The sequence below is a fragment of the Apteryx mantelli genome, chromosome 1 (assembly GCF_036417845.1).
Source record: "Apteryx mantelli isolate bAptMan1 chromosome 1, bAptMan1.hap1, whole genome shotgun sequence".
Lineage (NCBI taxonomy): Eukaryota > Metazoa > Chordata > Aves > Apterygiformes > Apterygidae > Apteryx > Apteryx mantelli.
Window position 1 is genome coordinate 181,286,918 of NC_089978.1, and position 23,685 is coordinate 181,310,602.

The 23,685-nt window shown below is 38.9% G+C and overlaps 1 protein-coding gene across 1 annotated transcript in view; it reads right to left on the bottom strand.

Annotated features, from left to right (window-relative positions):
• Positions 1 to 23,685, bottom strand: part of TRHDE (thyrotropin releasing hormone degrading enzyme) — a 227,958-nt gene that overhangs the window by 42,448 nt on the left and 161,825 nt on the right. The window contains exons 10-12 of the mRNA XM_013947643.2: positions 17,891 to 17,979; positions 6,626 to 6,759; positions 6,472 to 6,527 (exon numbers count right to left, since the gene is read on the bottom strand). Of these exons, the coding sequence (XP_013803097.2) occupies positions 6,472 to 6,527; positions 6,626 to 6,759; positions 17,891 to 17,979 (279 nt within the window). The remainder of the gene's footprint in view (positions 1 to 6,471; positions 6,528 to 6,625; positions 6,760 to 17,890; positions 17,980 to 23,685) is intronic.

A 23,685-nucleotide genomic window follows, 5' to 3' on the forward strand; every position in this document is an offset into this window, starting at 1 on the left:
GTTAAATGGATTTTATGTGACTGTTCATGAACAACCCAAGCAAAACTAGGCCAACAACCCTGGATGTGGCTGTTGAAATTTGGAAAGATTTTGAAGTTCATTAATTGGGCTGGATGAGAACTTCTACCTTTGTCAAACACTTTATTATCCTCTTAATTCCCAGCCCTAGAATTTTAAATGGGCCCTCAAATGCCTTGGCTTTTCATGACATTATGCTGAACAGAACTTTAAGTAACAGTCAAGAATAATGTGAAACCAATTACATTAAATATGTTGGAAGACATCAAATGCTGGAATAAATGAAGTCTTGATCTCTGGAGCAGAAGTACAATGAAGACAACTTCAGCTCCATAGTTTAATTTTGTTATGCACATATTTCCACCAGATATTTTAAGAAAATATACTTCCAACTTATCAGTAACAATTTTGGATTTTACATAGAAGAGTAAAAACCAGAAGCTTAGTTGCAGATTACTACAGTCAGGAGTTCCGTTGCCCAGCAGCTACTTCAGCGTTAGTGTTGGTGATACCGTGCTACATTTTTGGCACCAGTTTGGTGAAAGGTTCAAATGGGGTTATGATCACCACTACAATCATTTTGCTTCTCAGTATCCAGAAGTCAGATCAATAAAAAATGAGGAGAAAGGTGCTTCTTCAGGTAACTGAGTGGCCAGATGTTTTTGCCTGAGTAGCAATATTCCACAACTGGGAAATTACTTAAGGAATAAAGGAAGGGTTGCTTTTGGTTTGTTGGCTTTTTTTTCCCTAAAGTTATGGTTTTCCAGATACCAAAGGCCAGGCGAATGAAGTTCTGTGAGAGAAGAACATTCAAAAAGGCCATATGAAGAAGGAAAGTTCATTAGTTCACACACAATTCTGGAGATATGGCTTTTTGTGATTGCTCATTTCTAACACAGTTCCCTATATTTGTTGAAGTCTACAAAGGCAGGCTCTGCCGGCCTAAAAAAGTTAATCCGGAGAGATTATAGCTCCCTCTCCCCCTAATCTGTGAAAGGAAATGGACAGTGCTCCAATATGGCCAGACTGTTACCTATGGTATTAGTAAGAACAGTCTTCCCTCAGGTCTGCTAATTCTACCATCCACTTCCTCTAACACTGAGCCACAGTCAGTCACCCTTTGTATTATTCCACATTCATACACACACTGGAGTATTTTTTCCGCTGCTCTAGGTTGATTAAGGAGATGACAGAGATGCAGACTTTCTCTCCTACTCTCTGACGTCCCAAGGAGGCTCACAGAATTGAATGCCAGGGAGAAGCAAAAGACACTTCTGTGGAACACAGAAGCAAGCCTGGAGCAGAATAATTATCTAACAAAACCCCTCCATCCTTTATCATGATTAAAAAGGAACAATTCCACACATCAGTACTAAGGCCCAGAATCAAGTTAAGAAAAAAAATCCTGATAAACATTGAAGAAATGCTGCTGAGAAATATGCAAAAGCTACTGTTAAATTTTATCTTTGGCCGTGTTAGTAGGTAACCAACGACTGCAGTCTCAACATATTCCGACCTGTCAATAGGCTTATGATCCAAAACGGAACTGTCAAGAAAACCTGAGTATTCAAGGAACTCCACCACAACCTTTTCAAAGACAGAATAGAAGACAGGATAGTGGTCAATAGTGAAGCAATCTGTCAGCATCAAAAACTGATTTCCTAAGCAATTGGCATGCAAACTAAGTACCTATCACCTTAACACAGTAGGCTGACTATGGAGCAGGCAAGATCAAAGGGACATTAGACACATACTAGGTCTCAGGAGACAAAACAGATGAATTCTTCCAGAACAGGAAGGAATAATCACTATTTTAGAGGAGCGTAAAATAGGTATCCACAGCCACATCTGATCGAACATTATACTATTAACACTGAATATGAACTAGACATATTTCTTTGATTTAATATCGGATTAAATCAACCAGTTTAATGAGGGGAAGTTTCTATGAAGATTAGAGACTGGCAAGAAGAACTAGGGGTGACACAAGGCTCCTGACATCAGGAGGGTAATTTATTCTATGTTAGGCGGCTTTAAGGGATCAGGTGCACATTTTTCTCCGTTAACTGTGAATGGACCACAGGGTAACCAGCTCAGATATACGGGTCAACCTTTGGCATGTTTAAAATAAGGTGAGGGGCATCCCACCTCACATATTACCTATCTAATCCTCAATCCTGAGGAAAGAGTTAGAAAGACAGGGGGAGCTGACAACTTTATTCACACTCTCAAGAAAGAGTAAGATGCTTCTTATTTCCTGTAACAGTACTTATTAGAGCTATCTGAATTACCTTCTGCTCAATTTAAGCTTACAGACGGTATACAATTCATTCTGTCTTTTCTCATTTTTCTCAGTCTACCTTCAATACATCAATTTTACTACAATCCACATGGTTTCAATTTGTTTTGGAACTTCATAGTGAACATTCCCCCAAAATAAAGCACCTTCAAGAAGAAGGAAAGAAAGAGTGTCTAGGTTCTATTCTTGCTCAAGATTTTGGGCATGTTTTTCAATAAGCTATGTTACTGTCAAGGCCACAGTTCTCTGCAATCTCAGGACACACGCAGGTATTACAGCTGAGAACAGAATTATGCTTAAAAATCTGAAAAACAAACAAGCTTGTGAGAAGTCAGACTCAAAGTGTGCGAGCTGTAGGTCTCTTTTACTGTTATTAGTCAATTCAGCTCTGCTTGATTAATTTTATGGGACCAAAATACACCAAGAAGAAAGAAGGAATATATCTATATATAAAATGGACAAAATATTAGGAAATTAAAGAGATTAAAATATTCCTTGGAGTTATCAATTCCTTTATGTTGTTTATTTTTGAGAAATCATTATGCTGGACAGTAAAAGGATAATGAACATTTTGCAGAAAAGAAATACATGCATGCCCCTTGTGCCATTTTGGAGTGCCCCTTGCCAGCACTCCAAAATAAATTAGAGGAGCAATTTTTTTCAGCTTTCTCCAGACCTAAATGTTATTGAATTATACTAACAATAAGACCTATACTTATTCTGCAAATAAAAGTGATTAGTATTAATAACATAAAGAAATTTCATATTAGGACACTGGAAAAAATGAGTCAAATCTCTCTGCTGGAAAACGGACATCATCTGTATCAAGTTCAACACCACACTAGAGAGTACTTCAGAAGTTCCTAAGAGTGATGGAATATTTTGAAGAAACACAGTCTCTTTAGTACAGTAAAAAGAACTGTTTATATTGGAAATTCTTTTAGAAAGGACAACCATGAATTTAAGAAGTTATGTTTGCTTTTACGTGCTATTTTATCACTAAAATAATAGATAGGAATTAAAAATAAAAGTATTTATTCCAGTTTTCTGCTATCTTTCAAAGTGCGTATGTGTATAGTTGCAGATGACAAGAAAATGTGGCATCAGTGCACCTAGGGACCACAACTGAGGACGGAATCACCCTTAAAAATAACCAGTCTTCTAAGAAGTCAGGTCTAAACTACTGCTATGCCTGGTCAATAAGGTTATTCATCTTTTCTCACTTCACAGTCAGAGACAACTGTGTACGTTTAATCTCCACATCACATAACATTATATGGGCAAGGAGAAACACACACTCTGCATTGGGCATAAGATTAAATCAGTACAGCATCCACAGAGCAGGTAACATCCAAACTATGGTACTGCTCAAACAGAAAGTGAAGCAGCATGCTGCACTATGGCTCACAGTCAAGAGAGGAAAGCTAAGTTGTTTTTAGGATGATGGTGGCTTTCTGAACATGGACTTTTTGAGGAAATTGAAAGGGTCTGTGTAATTTTGATAGCTGTCAGAGCTTGTTTTAGGAACACTGCTGTGTCACATAGGAGCACTCAACATAGCAGGTACAGCTGCACTCTACAGCTGCACTACTGTACATGTGCCACATGTGCCAGCTAATCACTGTTCAGTTTTCCAATAAAGCCTTTTACATGTGCTTTAATGCTCCCAGAATTTCAGGTGCTCTGCCATCAAGGCCTGTCCCCAACATACTCCTCTTTTAACAGTCTCTCAGTGCCTCTCTAGTCCTACTCAGCATAAAGGGAATAGACCAAGGATTAGGTCTATTCCTCATCCTTCTTTGTCTGAGGGAGATGAAATAAAAACAAATAATACCAAAGAACCACAGTCCTCTTACTAAGGAGCCATATAGTTAGCTGGCCAATTAGAATATTAAAAAAAATCAGTATAATGATATTTTTTAAGGAAGGATGACAGATAAATGAAGTAAAAAAAGATCAAGAAACTGTATAGACTGCTGAAGAAACATGCCAAGTTTAGTCAGGTCCACCTATCTTATTATTACTCTTTGAATACAGAGTATAAATCTATTGTTTCCGAATACGCAGACCTCTCCTCCAATCCATTTAGTCACACCCATGTTGGCTTGTAAGGCACATATTAAAGCTGACAGGAATCTGTTCAGAGATTTAAAAGAAAGAGGATTCTATCTATTGATCTTTGTTAGAAGAGGATTTCTGAATAAGCAATGTCTACGCATCCACATGTGTATACACTGCAAATATTTAGCTCAACTACTTTTATCCATGGCACACAAATATTAAATGCAGCAGCAGTTCACTGCAGCTTATCATTAACAAAAGGAACTCATGTTTTTACAACATGAAATCTTGTGAAAGAATTCATAGCACTCTGGTATAGTTACCTCAGAAAAAGCAGCAGGACCCAGTATCACCATAAAACAGCTTTGGAAAGCAAGTGGGGAATGCATTACTCATCTAATGTCTGGGCAGTGTTTAGGCAGACAAAATGCAATAATGAAAACTCAGCCATACTATGCAGGTTGGGCCTCTAACTATGAGCAGTCGGGTCCTTGTCTTTATATCTCATGAACAAGACATCTTAGAGCACTGTCTCAGTATTGACTCAGAAGAAAAACACCCACCTATAAAAATCAACTTAAGAAATAACATTTTTCAGTGCCTAGATTTTCAGTGAAGTCTAGGCTCATCCGATCATGTTCAACTCATGGAAAAAGAAGAAAGCCACAGACTGATTCTGCATAACTGCAAACTACTTCAGTTTTATTTGATTTATTTAATAAAGAAGCTTTGAGGTACCACAGACAACAAATAAAATGGAACAAGCTGTTATGCTACTGAATATTTAGTAGTTCATCTACTAGTCTAGATATTTCAGAATATTATGCAATGTTCTGCGGGCCAGGGAGCACACAGCTCATGGTCCACTGAAGTCTGAAGCAATGACCTACATTCAATTCTGAACTGCTTTCAATGGGAAGAGGCCACAAGGCAAGAATGAAGGGCAGCGCAAAAAGCATAAGCAGACGACTCCTCCTCCTCTCCATATCATGCCTTCTTCCCCACTATCCTTCTCGACTGTTAAGTAAGGGCTAATCACTAGTTCATGTCATATATTCAGTCTAGTACTGGCAGCAGGAACAGAGTTGTAGGGCACACAACTGTGTTTTACTGCAGTGATGCTGGAACATCACTGAGCCGTGATTTCTGTGTGACATTGTGCCTGAATCTCAAACATCTCTGGTGATCGTTTCTAGTGAAATGTACCTCTGTACTGCCAATTCTTACAAGCCACTGCTCAAATATGGCTATAAATATGCTAGCAAACAGAACAGCTAGTAATATCAGGAATTCTTTTCACACAGCCTTTGACACCACAGTGTTTTACTGACAAAATGTTCGTGAGGACCTGAAGAATCTCAAAGTTTGAAAAGTTCCACTACTTTCTTCTCATTTTACACTTTGACTACCAAAGCATTAGATGTCCTGATTTCAAATTAGGAAAAATTCCATTGCCTCAATTAGTAAAGAAGACATTACCTAAGCAGCATTATATATATATATTAATTATATAACTATGATCATAATAAAACACAAAATGCTGTATAAATTCCAGAACTGCTGAACAGAACTCTGATTTTCCATTCTACATAAAAAGCATCTCACAGAAAAAGAGTCTGTCTTAGCAGATTACAAGAAAAGGAAGATACTGGAAAAATGATATGACAGTACAAGTTAGGGCAAAAAAAAATTCCTGAAGCTTGAAGGTGCCTTCCAAATACTACACAAGGGTCATTTAGGAAAAAAAAGAGGAGGGAAGGGGGGTGTTAGGGAGAGAGAGAAGAAAAAAAAAAAACTTCTTCATTAAAGAAGGAAAGAGATTATTTATCTCCGAAGTGTTAAATTGAACTTGCCGCAAAATTGATCAGACCTCTCCAGACTCGGAAATACCCTAAAGCAATTATTGATCAAAAGCAGTGAATGTGCTACAGACCATTTTTATGCACCCTATCAAAAAGGAAAAAGAAAAGGAAAAGAACTAAACTGTGTTTAAAACATATTTAACTTCAAAACACACTCAACCACTGAGTTAATGACTGCACAAACTGTTGGAGGAAAGTATATGAGGATAGATTATCTTCAGGAAAACATACCTGGCTAGATTGAATGCATCATCGATCAAGCCTGCTCGATTACTGACAGAGATAACCTGTGAGGGGCAACCAGAAAAATGGAACCATTTAGGATGATAAAACAGTAAAGGTTCACTTATCAAAGCAGATTTTAGGGATGAGAAGAGGAGCTTACCTCATGGTTCCTTGTTAGCTGATTAATCAACAGCCTCCAATTCCTAATATCATAATTAACTCTAAAGTAGCCAGTCTGGTTGATGTTTCCCAGCAACCAACTTGCTTCTTCTAAAGCAGGAATTCTGTGGTGTTCTGGAAACAAAGAAGAATATGGGAAGGGGACTTGGTTTTAAATTTAAAAATTTAAAAAAAAAATTGTTACTTCTTTCCTTCTTTAACATACCCAGGAAGATCGTAAAATTAATTCAAAGATTAACAAAAATATCATTAATAATGTGGTTGCTTAATAATTTTCTTAATCTGCTCTAATATAAAGAGACACTAGCTGACATTCTTATGGAGACCTTCTACCCACATGGAACTCCAAGGGTGTCTTTTTTCTAGCTAATAGTAATTATAACAGAGGTACCCATTCAAAATCTGGTACTCTGATTCTGGTCATGTGAAAACAGCTTTATACAACTATAATTCCAATAACTTCAATGAATCCATTATAGAGAGAAGACTTAAACCTTGATTCAAAAAAAAAAAAGCTTCTTAAGTGTTTTTGCATGTGGCTGATGAAGCTTTTGTTACTGGATTTAAGTTAAAGTATTTCTAGTTATAGACCTTCTAGCTACTAACCGCTGAGAGGCTGTCCTTCAGAGCTAGGCCAATTAACCTTACAGCAGCTGACACGTTCTTCCTCTTTCCCCTCTTTTTAAGTAATCACTTAGAGGCTGAAATTATAAACTTATTCTGATATTTGTACAAGCTAGAAGTCAGTCAGTGCATAACCATATGCAGGACTTGGGATTCCAACAATGAAATACCTTGAACTCACATCACATGCTTCTTTTGCTACAGCAAAAATCATCATGGAGTGAAGTATCAGGCTTCAATGTCTCTTGAAGAATCCTCAACTTAGTAAATTATTCTGACATAACCAATTGCAAACCAGAATTCACTAAAAAATCAGCAACACTTTTTTCTACTATAATAGAATTAATTTGTATACTCTTGAAAAAAGGAACAGCCTTCTCTTATATTTTAAGAATAAAAAGCAATATGCAAAATTTGTTTTAAACATAATTCCAACAGGAAATTGATCAGTGTGCTTGAGTTGTCTGAAAGTAATAATGAAAAAAAAGTTAACAATATGGTCTTCACAATTCATATATACCATCTAGTACCTAAACACACTAGAGAAATTGATTTGTTTACAGCCTTTCTTGTAAAAAAGTAATTTCTGAGGAAATAATAGATGACTAGATCTACAGATAAAAGTTATGCTATTCCCTTGACTAAATATCTCTAGCAAACACACTAGTAAGCATGATTTTGAGGTGCAAAAACAAAAAGAGCCCAATCCTAAAAACACATAATTATGTGTTTAAATTCATGGAGTTCTGTTATGCACATGAATTCAGATAAAGCTGCAGGATAAAAAAAAAAAAGTCCTCTTTTCAGCTAGGTAGTTCAGACATCATTAAAATCTCTAAAAAATACAATTCTTAGAAATATTAAGTCTAGAAAAATTCAGTTGTTGCATATTCAATTAAATTCTGTTATTGTTCTTTGAGGGTTTGTCTAACTGACTTGCACCAGCTCAGTTTAATTATTTTATATAAACTGTTGAGAAAAAACAGATTGACCTCTGTATTTAGTTAAATATTAGTTTGCTTTGATAAAGTGCCAAGTAGAAACATCCTTTGTGCGCAAACATTTCCTGCAGAAATAGTACTAGAGTGAAAAGAGAGAATTAAGTCCTACAACTCTGTGGGATTCCTGGCCTTGAGAACGGCATGCAAACTATTAGGTGGAGAGAAATAGGTAATTAAGACTGGAACGTACAGGGCTAACAAACTGCGTGAAGACCTGCATCAGCTCATTAATAGGAAACGCCAGGCTACGGGGTATGGCTAACCCAGTCTTTCAAAAGCAACAAGGTAGCTAAATCCAATCTGGACAAAGATGGCTCTCCAACTCAATATCTATGACCTGTGAACCACCTTGGTGGCCTTTCCCACAGACTCCTATTATCCAGTGCTCGTACTGTCCAAGCACCTGAGCTGCTTTTGATACAATCTTATTTGGAACAAGGTTTTAAGACCTGGTGTCCTTACTCCCACAAAGGTTTGTTAAACATTGGGCTGTAGCTGTACAGCTCAGGCTGTAGCTAAACAAGCTCCATGACTGTTCTGCTGAAGTTGCTACTCTGTTTAAATACTTTATTCACCAGACCTGAAGTCAGAATCACCCTGTCGCTCATGTCCAGCATACTTATGGAGGACTTGAATTTCTGGTTCCTGTGTATATTCAATGATTTTATACAAAGAAAAATATTAACTAGAGATGCTGTAAAAGATCACCAAGACAATTTACAGCATAATCATAAAGGCACTTTCTTAGAAGGGCTTTGGTTCAAATGCCTGCTGTAAAACAGGGAGAGGAGAAGGAATTTGAATCTGGATCTACCACATCGTATTTAATTTACCCAGCCTGGTGCTGTGACCAACCTGTCACCACTAAATCTCAGCAACATTCTATATCAGCCTAGTGGATCTGTTAAAAGCAACAGCAAAAATATCAACTTCTATATCTAGGAGAAACTGTTGGGGGGGAAAACTACTTTTAGAATCTCCCTGGGTCTTCAGTGCTGTATTGCCTTGTGGGGTCAGGTACAGAGTGCTCATGTGTGGCAGAAATTCCTACCGTGTTAATTTAGTACCGCGTTCTCCTTATGTTTTTCTGGTAAGGAACTACCCTTCAAATGCCACCATAGCTGAAAACAGCTACTTGTAACTGGTTAATCCCTGGCACCTCTATAATACCTAAAAACCTATCAAATGGACTATGAGCACACATTAATCAATAGCTGGGTAAATAAATACATTAAATAGAAATTTTCAAGATCAGATGTTATAAAAGAGACAAATGCATACATTTTTTCTTGTTGGAGTATTTTCATTTAATTTTGATCTCTGAAGTGAGGAAATTACTTACATTCTGCAATACAATACTGAATGATACTTGCCAGTCAAATACGACAACTTCAAAGTAACCTATTCCATAAATAAGAGCAGTGGGACACCTCAAACACATATTGCTGTAATGGAGAACAGTATCCTTCCAAAGCCTGATGGCATTATTGCTGTTTTGGTCAGTTTTAAATGCAGTCATAACCCCTTGCTATTATTTTTTGATAGGGACACTCATGTGTTGGTCTTTTCCTGAAATACACGACAGGAATCTTTCATGCTTTTCTAGCTCATATAAGCAGGTGGTTATTTTAAGGGACTGTCTGATGCATGTGTTTCACATAGTTCTATATAATTTACCGGAATTCAATGTCTGAGTCTGCCAATTCTAATGCCCTCCTATGAAAGAAATTCTTTCTTCTGGTAAAGACAGCACTGAAAATTTCTATACACACAGGCAATTTCTCCACTTATCACAAACACATTTATTAGTTTCCCATTAAAAGTACTATTTTTAGGGAAAAGGCAGTTATTCAGTGTTAAACCCTACATTAAACCATTCATGACTTTCAAAAACTAAAACAAACATTTCATTTGGGAAGAAATCTATCTTTGATGGTTTTAGTTCACCTTTTAAAATTCAATCTAAACTATACATACAGTTATACTTGAGACTAAAGAGAATTTCTTTAATCTTGTTCCATCAGAAAGTATTTTTCAGTGGTTATGTTTTGCCTGGATACCTCAGAAGATAACACTGCTCTGAAAGTTCCAGTTTTGCTACACACACATAGGAGACCTTTAGGAGGAAATGGTTAATTTTTACAACATTTGTTTTGAAGTAAGAAAATCAATTAGGGTCTGATTCCCATTTTCACTGCTCTGGAAGTGTGAAACAGTCCTCCAAGCTGGTGCTAACAGCACATTGCTTGAACATTGGAGCTATCGCCCAGGGCTCTGAGCAGCTTCAACTCTCATCAAAAGCAGCAAGAATGGTGGAAGCCTGGTCCTCTGCACAGCAACATGAGCATCATGCGAGTTAGGTCTCTGTAAAGGGCACCTCTCTGGAAGAAACTACTCTAATGCTAAGAAGAGTCTGGGCTACATACAGTTCTACTAGTTCAAAAGTTCGGACTCAGAGCTCCTACTTTTTTTTAAATTCTTCATTTTATAAAACCCATAGCATATTAGGACTTTGATTCATAATGGTAAAATCCTTACTGGTAAAACATACTCTCTTTTCCTATAAAAATAACTGCACAAGTAAAACACAATTTCCTACCAACAAGAGCAAGTAAAAATTTTCTGATGAAGAAAATGTTCCAAGAGGAATTTCATACTAATCGTAATATTTTGTGGAAACATACTGGCTTTAACTAAATGCTCAAAAACATTTTGCAAGAACTTCAGAAGAAAAAGTTCTTTTCATCTCACTTGCCATGTTGCTTTAATTCCATGTTGAAAAAACACTTTGCTATAGGGAACACTATAGTAAATAGAACATATCAGTAAATATGATCACGCTCTGTGTCACATGCTCTTCCCTTGGACTATCCTGCCATTTGTTAAAACTCCTAGGCCGTAGAACTGTTAATATCTAAGGTGATGTTATACAGGGTAAGAAGCAGTTTTCTTTCAGGATCTTGGCTCAGCTGTTGGGATAAAGGGGCAGTGGTTCTGCTTCACTCTGTTAAAATGGTGCCAGGATTGTAGGTGCTGTATCCCTGGTCCTCACAATGGCTGGCTAAAGCTGTAAAGCAGGACCTATTCATTTATTTTACTTCACAGCATTTCCCTTCCTCCCCCTTTTGAAAGATGAAAGAGGGGAGTGTGAAAGCAATTCAGATCAGGCTCAGCAGCTGTCTGATTCTCAGAAAAAAGGGTATTTTTCTAATAATGCACTAACACCACTCCTCAGCGGAGAGCAAGCAAACCCCAGCTGAGAAGCAGTTGTCTTCTACAAAGTACTTCAGGGAGGAGAATCAGACTGTTAAGGGACTTACAGCTAAAACAGATCGATCATCTATTAGGAGATGCCATAATATAGTAAGCTGGGACTTCTTATCTGGGAGCCAGTTGCCCTGCTGAACTTTTCTTCCCCCATCTCACGGCAATCCTGGGGAGATATTGAAAGGAAGAGTCCAAATGATCCACTTTACTAGAGGCAGGGAAGTCCATCAGATAAATACTTGCCTGACATACAACAAATCAGTCAAGGTACAAGAGATGATGATGGAGATGACAGTGAGGCAGACTGTAAAGCTGATTCAGTCAGTTCAGTACCACTTCCTGAACCACATGAAAATGTCTCCTACCTGGAGCCTGCACTGCAGAATGGTCATGTCCAGTATGCCTTTGTCCAAAGCTTTGCTGTCTGAAATGGGTGCTAGCTAAAACTCCTGATTTAAGCTTAAGGTCACTGACTCTACTTCTGCTGGATTTGCAGAAACATGACAAGTGAGACTGTGCTTCCACACTTACTACTCTTTCAGCAGCAATCAGCAGCACCTTCCTGTAAGCCCTGCTAAGCAGTTGTCTTGCAGGGACTGACTGAATTCAAAGTTGATCCCAGGGACAATACATGTACTTGTTACACGCTACACATTTTGGGCTGATCCCAAAACACTGAGGACATTATGTACATATACCATTACAGAGACCTCACAAGAAGCAAACTAATCTAGAAGAAACAAAAACAAACCCTGGATCTATTACAGAGCTGAAGTGCACTAATGATTTCCACCATCTCAGTGAAAAACTTCATTCAGCAGACCTGCAAGACTGTAGCACAAACAGCATTGCAGCCATCTTGGTGTGATGTCTCTGACCTCAGCAAGCACAGGAAGGCTAATCATGAGATAATTCCTTTCTTCCTTGTGACTGGTTTAGTTTTCAGAGGCCATTCATTCCATCTCCGAGGCCACTCAGAGACTGTCATTCCCCTGAGACAGAACAGCCTTAGTGACGGCTATCGGGGGGTGGACAGGGAAGAAGGTGGTGGTGACATATCTGTGCAGTGCTGTGAGAGCAAAAGGGACAGCTCCAGTGCAATATGCCCAGACATACTGAGCCAGTAAAAGGGTCATCTGATCACTGGCATATGAATTGATGGGTAGAAAAATGGTTACATAAATGTTATGGCTCACTGGATAAGGAAGAGTAAGACTGGCAGAAGCACCTGCAAACTGAAAACCTTCCAAAGCTAAAACAATATACCTCCTGCAAACAGGTGTGAAGAGCCACACTGAATATGAAACATCTTGAAGGTGATGCACTCTGTCAGGCAAGTTGCCAAGGCCCACTGTCCTCTCTATGGAATTTGTTGCAAAGGGCAGTGAATTACATCTCAAAAGGGCAGAGCACAGTTATAATTTCCAGTGTGTCCCTTTGCCTTGGCATTGTGCTCTCTTGCCAGCAGTTAGGATGATCTGCAATTGTATCAACTAATGCTGCTCAACAAACTGAAGAACTAGAGATCTCCATGATGCATTATCTCTAGTATGCAACCAGACATAGCCAGGCTGAGTAGACTGCAGCAACTCAAGTATCCTACATTTAGTAGCTCTCACAAGAGTGGACAACAACCTTTCATCTCCAGGTCATGAAGACGCCAATCCTACAATACTTTCATGAGGTCCCAGACATGGTATCAAAGAGAATGCAGAAATCAGCTAGAGTAATTCCCTCATTCCTCCTTCTGTATGCACATGGAGAGATTCTTCCATCAGCAGCAACCCAGCCCTGATGAATGCTGGTTCAAGTTAGGGGGTTTATTTCCCTGGAAAATTATTTAAACTACCATGAAGAAGGAATATTTGTTGTCGGCAATGCAGGTAGCCATTTCAAAAATTCCATGGTTTCATTCTTTTCAGATAACATACAGACAAGGTTAATTTACTTGTAAAATTACCTGGGGCAAAGAGAGGGGCATTGTGGTTGAAGTCTCTGGCTGTGGCCTTCCAAGATATAAGCAGCACCAAGTTGACTACCAAGTGGCAAGACTATATGAAATATTGCAGCCAGGAGTTCCACCACAGATATCAAGAGAGGAGGCTATTCCCTTAGGACAGGCAACCTGAAAGACAGTGACCTGGTCTGTATTTCCTTTTCCCTTTAAGAGGAGTGTGTAGTTGCAGTCCAGAAGACATTTAAGGGATATGCCAAGATATCATAATGGTAGACATTAATCTGGAACCTTTTCAATATTGGCAGCTGAAGAAAGATATGTGATCAGTATTACATAAAGACAGCTGTCCATTATCTCCCATCCACCTTCCAGGTTATACTGAAAGCTTCTTTAGCACAGCAGTTGCTGTAGCCAACAATAAGGAAACATCCCACTCCTTCCTAAAGAGAACATGAAAACTCATCTTCATGAATAGCACTGCCTTCTCTACATATGCAGATCAGTAAAGGATTCCAGGAGCAATCTGGTGACAGGTCCTGAGACCATAGCTGAGAAAGATGAATATCTGAGAGGATTTTCTCATGCCAGGTCCCTGTAATGCTTGCCAGCTCCTGACACATCTCTTTCCAAATGCTGTAAGTGGCACCCCTTTGTGAGTGTGGAGATAAAAGAAAACTTACAATCAAACCCCAGTGCCTGCACTATTGTGTAGACTGAGTGCATCATTTATTTATGGCATAGAAAGACTGCAGAGAGCAGGACAGACCAGCCTGTCAGCTGTGCACTTCTGGAAGCATGAAAAGAAACAGCAAAATACTTTGGCGTGCTGTGGTCATGCAGGATCCAGTGCCTTCTTGTTACTCCCTCCTCAACGTAACTTTGTTGGCACAGCGTTGACATACAGCACTCACGGCTCTAGGATGTTCTCCCCAGGACATTTAGTTAACTCCATGAAAGGAAAGCCCAAACTCTTTCCCCCAGGAAACCTCTTACCATTTCTCTAGGAGACCTCTTATCACCATGGTGGCAAGCAGCTACATAAGGTCACCCTGCCATGACTGAAACGGACAATGCAGTCTGCTCCCAGATTGCCAAGGATGGACTGGCTGCCTCCTCCACATTCCCATCATTTCCATTGTGTTTCTCTGATTTCCCACAGTACTCCCAATTTCATTTTTCTTTCTTTTACTCTATATGGCACTTCACTGCTCTCTTCTTGGCCTGACACTGAGACTTCCCAGTCTATCTCAAAGAAAACTGAAATCCAGACAGCTCTGGACACATATGTTGTCCTTTTCTAGGTCAATAAGTTGAATCCATTCATTCAGAAAGTGGCACTTCAGCATTTCCAAACAGAAGTGGTTCAGAGTATTTTTTCTCCCAAGTATTTTGACATGTTGGTATTTCTTCTTAATTGTAGAAGAAAAAAAACACCCAAATACTGGCTTTTCCTTTAGGATAGCAAATTAATTTCCCAAGCAGCTGCATAGACACTTCTGTGATATCTATTTAGTTACAGCTGTATATTTTTGTGTACAGGAAAGATATAAAAGATTGCTTATGTTTTGCTTTAACTTAGATCCTCTTAACTTAGACCCTCAGATTAGTTCTTCTCCCTTTACCTCTCTCCTCTGAAGCATGCTTCAGACGATATCATAAAAGATAGTCTCTTCTCTGAAGAACGCTTCAGACGACATTAAAAATGGTAAGGATTAGCAAGGATGGGAACCTTAACTTGACTTCTAGCTTTCCACCACATTACTTTGTGGAATGACACTTGTAGTGTAACTCCTTTGACCAAATTTAGACAACTTTGATCTAGATAGACTGTAGGCAGGAGAGGAGCATTCACTTCTCATCTTAAAATGTCTTCTGTTAAGTCAGATGGACTGATGGACTGTGGAAAGATGGACTATGTCCTGGAAGCACCTATTCCTATCCATAGTATAGATATCCAAGTATAGCTTTCAACACTGTAGATGTCTAAGCTAGGTGAGTCAAATCTTCAGCCTTCCTGTACCTTTTTATCTCTGTTAAAATTCAGAATCTTGAAGAGAGTCCAATAAATTTGATTTGTGTGTCTGCATTCAAATACACTCACTTGAAGAGCAGTGTGAATGACCCCAGCCTTCCAAACATCCTCTGAAATACTCCATTTCACCTCCAGCTTGCACAATTGTTTTCAGACTACTCTCTGAGACAACACTGAAACACGTGTCCTCTGCACAGTGGAAACTCTTTGGGACTCTTCCCTCCCACAAAAATGGATCCTGGAAACTGCCCCTTCCAGTCTCAGAATGCCTTCCAGATTCCCAGAAAACAAGCATACCAGCTGCAAAAAAACCTCCAAGAATATCACAGAATCATCAGTAGCAGCGCCAATATGTAACAGCATATATAATGAATCATACATTGAGCACATCCAGGGATATTCTGAGCACATCCAGGAATGTTCTCATTGATTTTTTTATGTTGAGGAATCCTTCAAGTGAGCTAGAAAACAATAAGCAGAAGCAAGACGACATCCTCACTGTACTCATAAGTTTACAGTCTCTAAATTTTTAATGAGACGCAGCAAGTGAGTGACTGAGTGAAAAAGAAATGAGGAAGGACAAGGATAATGACAATAGATCATAGTGGCATTGATTAGCTACACAGGAAACTAATGACTCAGATCGCTGTGAAAGGTTCCTCTTTAATTTCTATATAACAACCACCCCAAAATCATTGCTCAAACTGGCCATCCTTAATTTGTTAATTTCTTGTAGGTATTGTGGTAGGAGTAGCTAGCTATCCTAGAAGTGGTTTCATGGACTTGTTCCTCCACAGCAAGTAAAAGTCAATGAGGAAGCAACTCTGCAGATAATGTGAGAGAAAGTGATATTCTGAACTTTCAAGGCAGAAGTGAAGGGAAGGAGACATGCATGTACGATCTAATGAGACGAGATGAGATAAAATGAGATGAAATGATCAACTCTCCCTGAAGTCAATGGGAATCTCACTATTAACTTCAATGAGAGTCCAATCAAGCCCTAAAGCACAAGAGCAGAGCAGGTCATTAAGGCAGATTGTAAAAGTGCAAAGAGGTTTTGACGTATTCCTCAAGTGTTAATATTAAAAAGTATGGCCAGTGCAATGCTTCTGCAATGCAAGGCAGCACCTGTATGCTCTGACTAGAGGGTGTTTTCCAGGTACGAAATATGCCCTGGTCTCAGGCACATTTCTAGACCAGTGCCCAGAATAGCATTATATCATGGGAGCAGTGTAAAAAATGTTAGAATCTGATAGGCTGCAAACAATCAGGGTGAAGAAACACATACCTTATACCACTAGAAAGTTGGGATACTCAGATTTCCCTTGATTGTATTCACTGTTCACTTCTGGTCCTGTTGGCTGCTAAGCTCTATGTGAATACTATCTTTTAGTGACTTAGAAAAAAGAAAAGGGAAAATGCAGGCACACACAAGTCTGATTCATTCCCTCTTCCAGTTAGATTTTTGCTGGAAGGAAATCTCTATATCCTTTTTACACTACAAGAAGGGGTCAGTTCTCCCTCTACAGTCCATGTGTCATAGGGATGCATGTGTCAGGGGGGTGAACAGCTCCTTATTTTCCCTTCCTTAGAGTCATTTTATTCAAGTCTCCGCATTTCTTTCCTCATTGACTTCAATTCCAGTCCAAAACTGTCAGCTGATGTAGCAAGGAAATAGAGAAATATTTTATAAAATTTCTGTGGTGGGCTCCTTTTATTTTAGTTGATAAAAGAGCACTGGTATCCAGCCCTAGCTGTTCTCAGGACAGTAGCTACCATGACCATGTAGGAACTGAGGAGGGAGAAAATAAGTGGCAATCAGAATAATGCAGTTTCAAGGTCCAGTATCTATTTATCTAGTAGGGATAACAAATACTTTGACAGATCATTAAGGAGACTTTTTAAAGACAATAAACATTTCTTAACCCTGGTTCAGACTATAGATCAGAATTGCAAAATGTCAGAATTCTAAATATTTTGCATTTACTAAGTCAAACTCTTCAGATGTTTTGCTATAAAAGTATTACATTTAACTTTCACCAATCAATAAAGAGAACTGCATTCATCAATAATTTGATACGTGTTGCTAAACATAAAATATGTGGTACTTAGGTACATATTTCTTTGTAAAAGCTTTCCATTATACTATCAAGCTTCTGTGAAAATTATTAATCTTCCTGTTTGGTGTTTATCCTTCCTTCCTCCTCCCTCCCTTCCCAACTCTCCTGTTTGCAGTTCATTTCAAGCAGCTAAGACTGGGTGCAGAGCAACTAAACAATTATCTAGGATCAATTCCAAAGAAACATTTGTGGAAAACACAAATACACTTTATGAGATTCCACTGGGAGGAAAGTTTATTTTTACCTGATTTGTTAGACACCCATATAATTGCCTCTGATGAGATGTGGCTCGTGTTTCCTACTGCAATTGTTAATGGAATCTGCCACAAGTAGCTGCAAGACAAAGGAGGGGGAATCTAAGAACAAAAATACTGAACTGATTCTTCTCACAGCAATCAGGGATCATGTCAAAGAAATCAAAACACAATTTCAGTAGCAGTGTAAAGATGTGGATTCTAACATGTTACTTTGATTCTGAAATGCATTTGCTATTAATAATAAAACAATGAAGAAGTCATTCATCTTAAAAAAATACTAATTTATATTTTACAGTTTTCACACACTATCATCACATGAGGCCTTTTTTTGCAAGTCTTTCCTAATTTAACAAAAGAGGAAATAATGATTTCCCATAGAAAGAAGAACACTTTTCACATTCACTCAGGGAAAGAGAACCTCCAAGTAAAAACATACTTTGGTTTATAAGGACTGCAAAGTTTAAAAAAAACCCTATCCTTTTAGCAACATCTTAAAAAATTATGATGGCCTTTCATAACTGCTTGTTTATAAAATAAAATGAATGTGATGGATTCTCTACTTCTTTGCACCATTTGTGATCACTTATATGTACGCAAACCGGACATAACATGCTACACACGAATTTGGAGATATGCTGGTTCAATCAGACGCCAGCTTCCTTAATAGAGTATCACAAATTGCTTCTCATTTGGGATAAATGTTATAAATCACATAAGATTTTTATAACCTTTTATCTCAATAAACAGAAATTACTGTATGAAGTCTGTCTTTTGGGGAAGAAGGAAAGGATGGATTCCTGCATGTCCTCATCATTGCCTCTATTCCTCAAATCCCCAAAACATCATCATCTCAACATCTAATGAAAGAACAGACATTTCCCTCACAGGCCTGCCATGTCATTTTGTATACTGGTCTGAAAGCACTGAATAATGGTACAAGGGGTCCCTTTATCTAGGGAGTACGTGTGAAATAAGCAAGGCAGCATGACATGAGAATGGACTCTGACTGACTCAGGTATCACTGTGCACTATCACTTAGGTCGGTTTAGCATTCAAAGATACCAAATAACTATATTGTTTTAGATGACTGATTCAGTTAAAATGGTGCAAGTATGAGGGTGGGCAAGTTTCGATGTCTACATCAGCTCTTCTTCTGCCAGCATAGAGCATTACAAGATCAGCCTGTGGTACCAAAAAGCAGCCATTCCTGTAGGTTTGCTCATTTCTGCTTATTCAGAAGCTTGCTCTACTGAACTTCAAACACCACCTAAATGTGTCATAATAACAATCAGTGTATCGTGACCTGCTGGGTTCCGCCTGGGAACACATCTGTAGTACTGCTCTGGAAATCACATGTATCATGCAACAGGCCACTGCATTCCCTCTATGGGTACTCAGTGAGAAATGGTATACTACTACAGTAATTTCTGTCCTCTGCTACTCTCGGATTTCATCAATAAGACAAGGATTATTTGCTTTTTTTGCTCTATTATTTCAAAGGCCAGATCCAGCAAATGCTTCAATACATGAGTAACTTTGCACACTTTACATAAGGGCCCCAAGAGCATCACCACTCCTGGAGGTCTGGCTGCCGGGGCTCAGGGACAGCACAGAGCCAGCATAGCTGAGGCCCATCCCGCCGGTGGCTGTGGGGAGAGGCTCCCAGCAGCACTGTGGGGAGGCCACAGCCAGGGCTGACCCCCAGCCCAGGGGAGCTGCTTTCACCTGAGGCTCCCGTGGTTGGTCCCCACCTGAGCTACAGCCCCGGCAGCATCGCAGCTGTGTCCCTGCCCAGCCACAGACCCACTGAGCCTGGCCCCAATCCTGACCCCAACCTGTGGGTGACTGCCTGGCCTGGCCTCAGCCCAGCCCCACAGATCTGCCCAGCCATTGTGGGGCTGTGTCTGACCCCAGTCACTCTCACCAGGAGACCAACCATCCGGATCATCTGGACCCCAACTTGCTAACTCACATTCCTGGCTTTACCTCATCACCATGGACTTGTCTGGGGTCTGGACTCCCGGCTGACCCTTGACTACCACCCCAGGGCCTACCCTGCTCGCCTCAGGGGTGTGGGATGGGGCCCTTACTGGGGAGGTCCCTGCCCCTTGTTATCATGGCCTTGCTCCTGACTCCACATCCTTTCAGTAGCAGACGGCCCTCACTGCACTCTGACACTTCTCGCTTGCATATGAGTTTGCAGCATTCAGAAGAGAACCATATGTGCTGGGAAACAATTTTCCATTCAGTAGTGATTCAGTAGAAAGGGGGAGATATTTGGAAAACTGTACAGTTGAAAAAGCAATGAGTGACACTAGAAGGAAAACATGGCATTTAGTGGCATATGGGAGAAGAAAAATGTCCCACGTGATTTTTGGTTGTCTGAATATTGGTCTCATGACACACACTGGGAAAATTAATAGATCCACTTATGCACCAGAGACACACTCTGTATGAGTACATGCTCTGGCAGACACATTTTAGATAATCCAGCTGTGTCATACGCTACGGCCTTCATCAGCCTGCCCTTCCCTTGTGCTGGAGGTTACCGCTTTCTATAGCACAGTCAGCAGAAAAGGATCTCCATTGATGCTTTAGCTTCTCCAGTTCCCAGTCTGGTGTCTTCACACAAAGTTATCTTCATTGTCAACTTAACTAATATTCTGAATTGTGAACTGGAGTAATGAGGTGAAAATATGCACTCTGTTCTGCTGATTCTGTTACAGTGGCAGTAACTTCTGGGTTCAATAGATACGGACAGTCAGGAGTTGCTGCAGATTCACTGGAGAACATTCAGTACTCTCTAAAATACCTTATACCTTACTAAACACCTACAAATGCATAAGAATATTCCAATTTCTGGGTAATATACCATCTTTAGAAATACACTCAGTTCTAGATACTCAGCTCTCCCATCTGGGAAAGACATTGGCCAACTCTGATCAAGAAAAATGAGGGAAAACTAAGCTTAAGTACATTATTTGTAAGAACGGGGGCTTTGGTATATGAAAAAAAATGAAAAAACTGTATTTGCATTATAGTTTTATGACTCCTGAGATCAACTCCTACCAAAAAAAACTTATACTGCAAAATAAAATGATTGACAGATGTGTAATTAGTTGATTTAAACATACATATATGCATACACAAATATACATGTGTATAAACATATAGATAGATACTTGTTATTTTGAGAAAGAACTTTGTAAAAAGATACTTTGTACATTGTAATATCTGTACGGAGAAGTATTTTATACCTTGGTTTTATTTATTATTTATTTTATTTTATTATACCTTGGTTATATATTATTATTTTACTTAGAAGTACAAGAAGACATTACCCTATACAAATATCAGCAAACGTCTAGAATAAGTAGGTTTTTCATTTTACAGATATATTTTAATTTTTACAACAGCTTCAAGCTTTTGTTAACTATGTACAGTGTTGAGAAACACAGGGTTAGGACTTCTCTGGAAGAAACATTCCTTGAGTGGTAACCCAATTTTTTTTCTTGTATGGCACCGCTCCCTTGCTCTACTTGTCTCACAGGCATTCTGCTGGAGGAGCAAGAACATGTTGCACTCTCTGACTCTTCCCAATCCTGCAGACATCCAGCTTCATGTCTGCAGAGATGTCTCCCATTAAGGTAACAGGAGCCACACAAGCTACTCATCTTCACAAAACATGTGTGGATTTAGTTGGGAGGATTAGTATTGGTAGATTCAACTTGAATATATACCTCCCCAAGATCAGAGCCCTCCTAATATTCTCAGAACTCTCCAGAACCTCCAAATCTCATCTCCTTGTTTACCAGGCAAAATACAGATTTCCTTGTAATGGACCTCTCCAGAAACCCATTTTTTCTACTTGTACTGCTGCTCCTTTCTGTATGTTTATCTGCTTTCACCTTCCAGTCCTCTTCATTTTAGTGAAATTTTTACCTCTATTACAGCAGAAACCTTAGCTTATTTTTTTACTGTTGTCCTTATGTAGCAGAGACGTATCTGTCTCATCTTTCAAGAATATCTTTTGGGATGACTTCTCCTACACACCATCTCTGAATGATCTATACAGACTGCTCTCTACGTGTGAATAGGAAGAGGAAAACTTTTTTGTCTCCTCTTCTATTGCACTCTTCTGTTTTAAATAGAAAACAGGAAAAGGACTTGCTCCCCTTTTTTCCTCCTGCTTTGTCTGGGAGTAGTGCACACCAATTCATTTATTCTTTTATATGCTGGGAGCACCACTAGAGTACTTTCTGTACACTATCTGGAGGGGATAAAAAGAATACTGATCCATCTGGCTATGTGCTGCCTGCTCTGACAAACCAATTCCAGTAAAAATATGAATCTAGTCTTGAAGGCCCAACGACCAGGACAGCAGGACCACTTCTGAGAATGAGAGACATTTAAAATTGGACTGGTCATGGTAAGCATGAACTGCACTGTACATAATACTGTTCAGTCATAAAAATCTTGAAGAGATGTAGGAAAGGGAGATTTTGTTAAAAGGTCATATAAATAAGCCTTCTACTGTTGGTTTGCCAGTGAGAAATTGTTAACTTAAAATAGTTAAATTTAGGTTGCCAGGATAACATTAAAGGGAACACACTAGTGTGTGTTTTTTTTATTTTTCTGTAGCATCACAACAATGCATAATACCAAAGTGCATTAGTATCTCCATTCAGCTTACAGAATAACTCAGAGGGACTTATTTGTTATAGTAATACAATTTTGCAGTTGCTGAGGTGCATGTAATACCAGAAGCTAGCTAATTATGCCCTGCTTGAATTATATAGACTTTTTTTTATCTTGAGAGCATTACATTATGACTACATAGCCAGTATTAGTGTACTTTATCTCACTCAGAAAATGATTATATTTATGATGAGTACTTGCTTATCCCTTGACTTTCAACAAAAAAGAACTGAGATCCCTTGGTGGGCAAATTCATAGACCATAAACTATTAAGCAAACATGATGCTTCACACTTCTCTCTGTGATGAATAGCAATGTTACAGTAACGTCGGATTTTCAGTGGAACAATTAGTTGGCTTCTTTACAAAGAGCTACACAAAGCCAAAAAAGGGCAGTAGTTTATTTCCTCTGCTGACAAAACAAAGACCTCGGATCATTAAAAAAGAAAAGGCAAGGTTCCCAGAGTTTCAGATTCTGCACACCTCTTCAACTACTTTTTCACATTAATGAATTTTTTTGCTGAGGTGTAAACCGATATGTTTTCAAGATTCACCTTCCCAGCAACCATAACATACCAAGCTTCCACCCACTGTCTGTAGTGAACACTGCATTTTTCCAGTGACATTTCTCCTCTCTCTCCTGGATTCAAAACTAATCAAGGAAGTTCACTTATTCCTAGTTATTACATACAGTATAATGAAGATATCTGCTCAATATTCAGAAGCATGGTATCCTTGTCTGCATTATAAAGAGCATAAAAGTAACATAAACACACCTAATAGCACATCTATATCTGAAGTACTGCATTAAAACTTAGCTAACCTACCTTTTGAATGAGAGGGAAAGTGAACAACCATATCCCTCTGTACATCCTTGTCAGAGCCATCTCTGGATCCCATCTCCGTATTTTTCAAAGACCTCCTATATTCTTTTCAAGATGAGAAAGCCAGACATGCCCTCAGTTTTGAATGCAGGTCTACCACAGATTAAGAATGGCATAATTCTTTTCTACACTATTTGTACTTTTTATACACTTCTTTCCTAATAATTCCCAATGTTCTATTTACTTGCTTGACTGCATTTG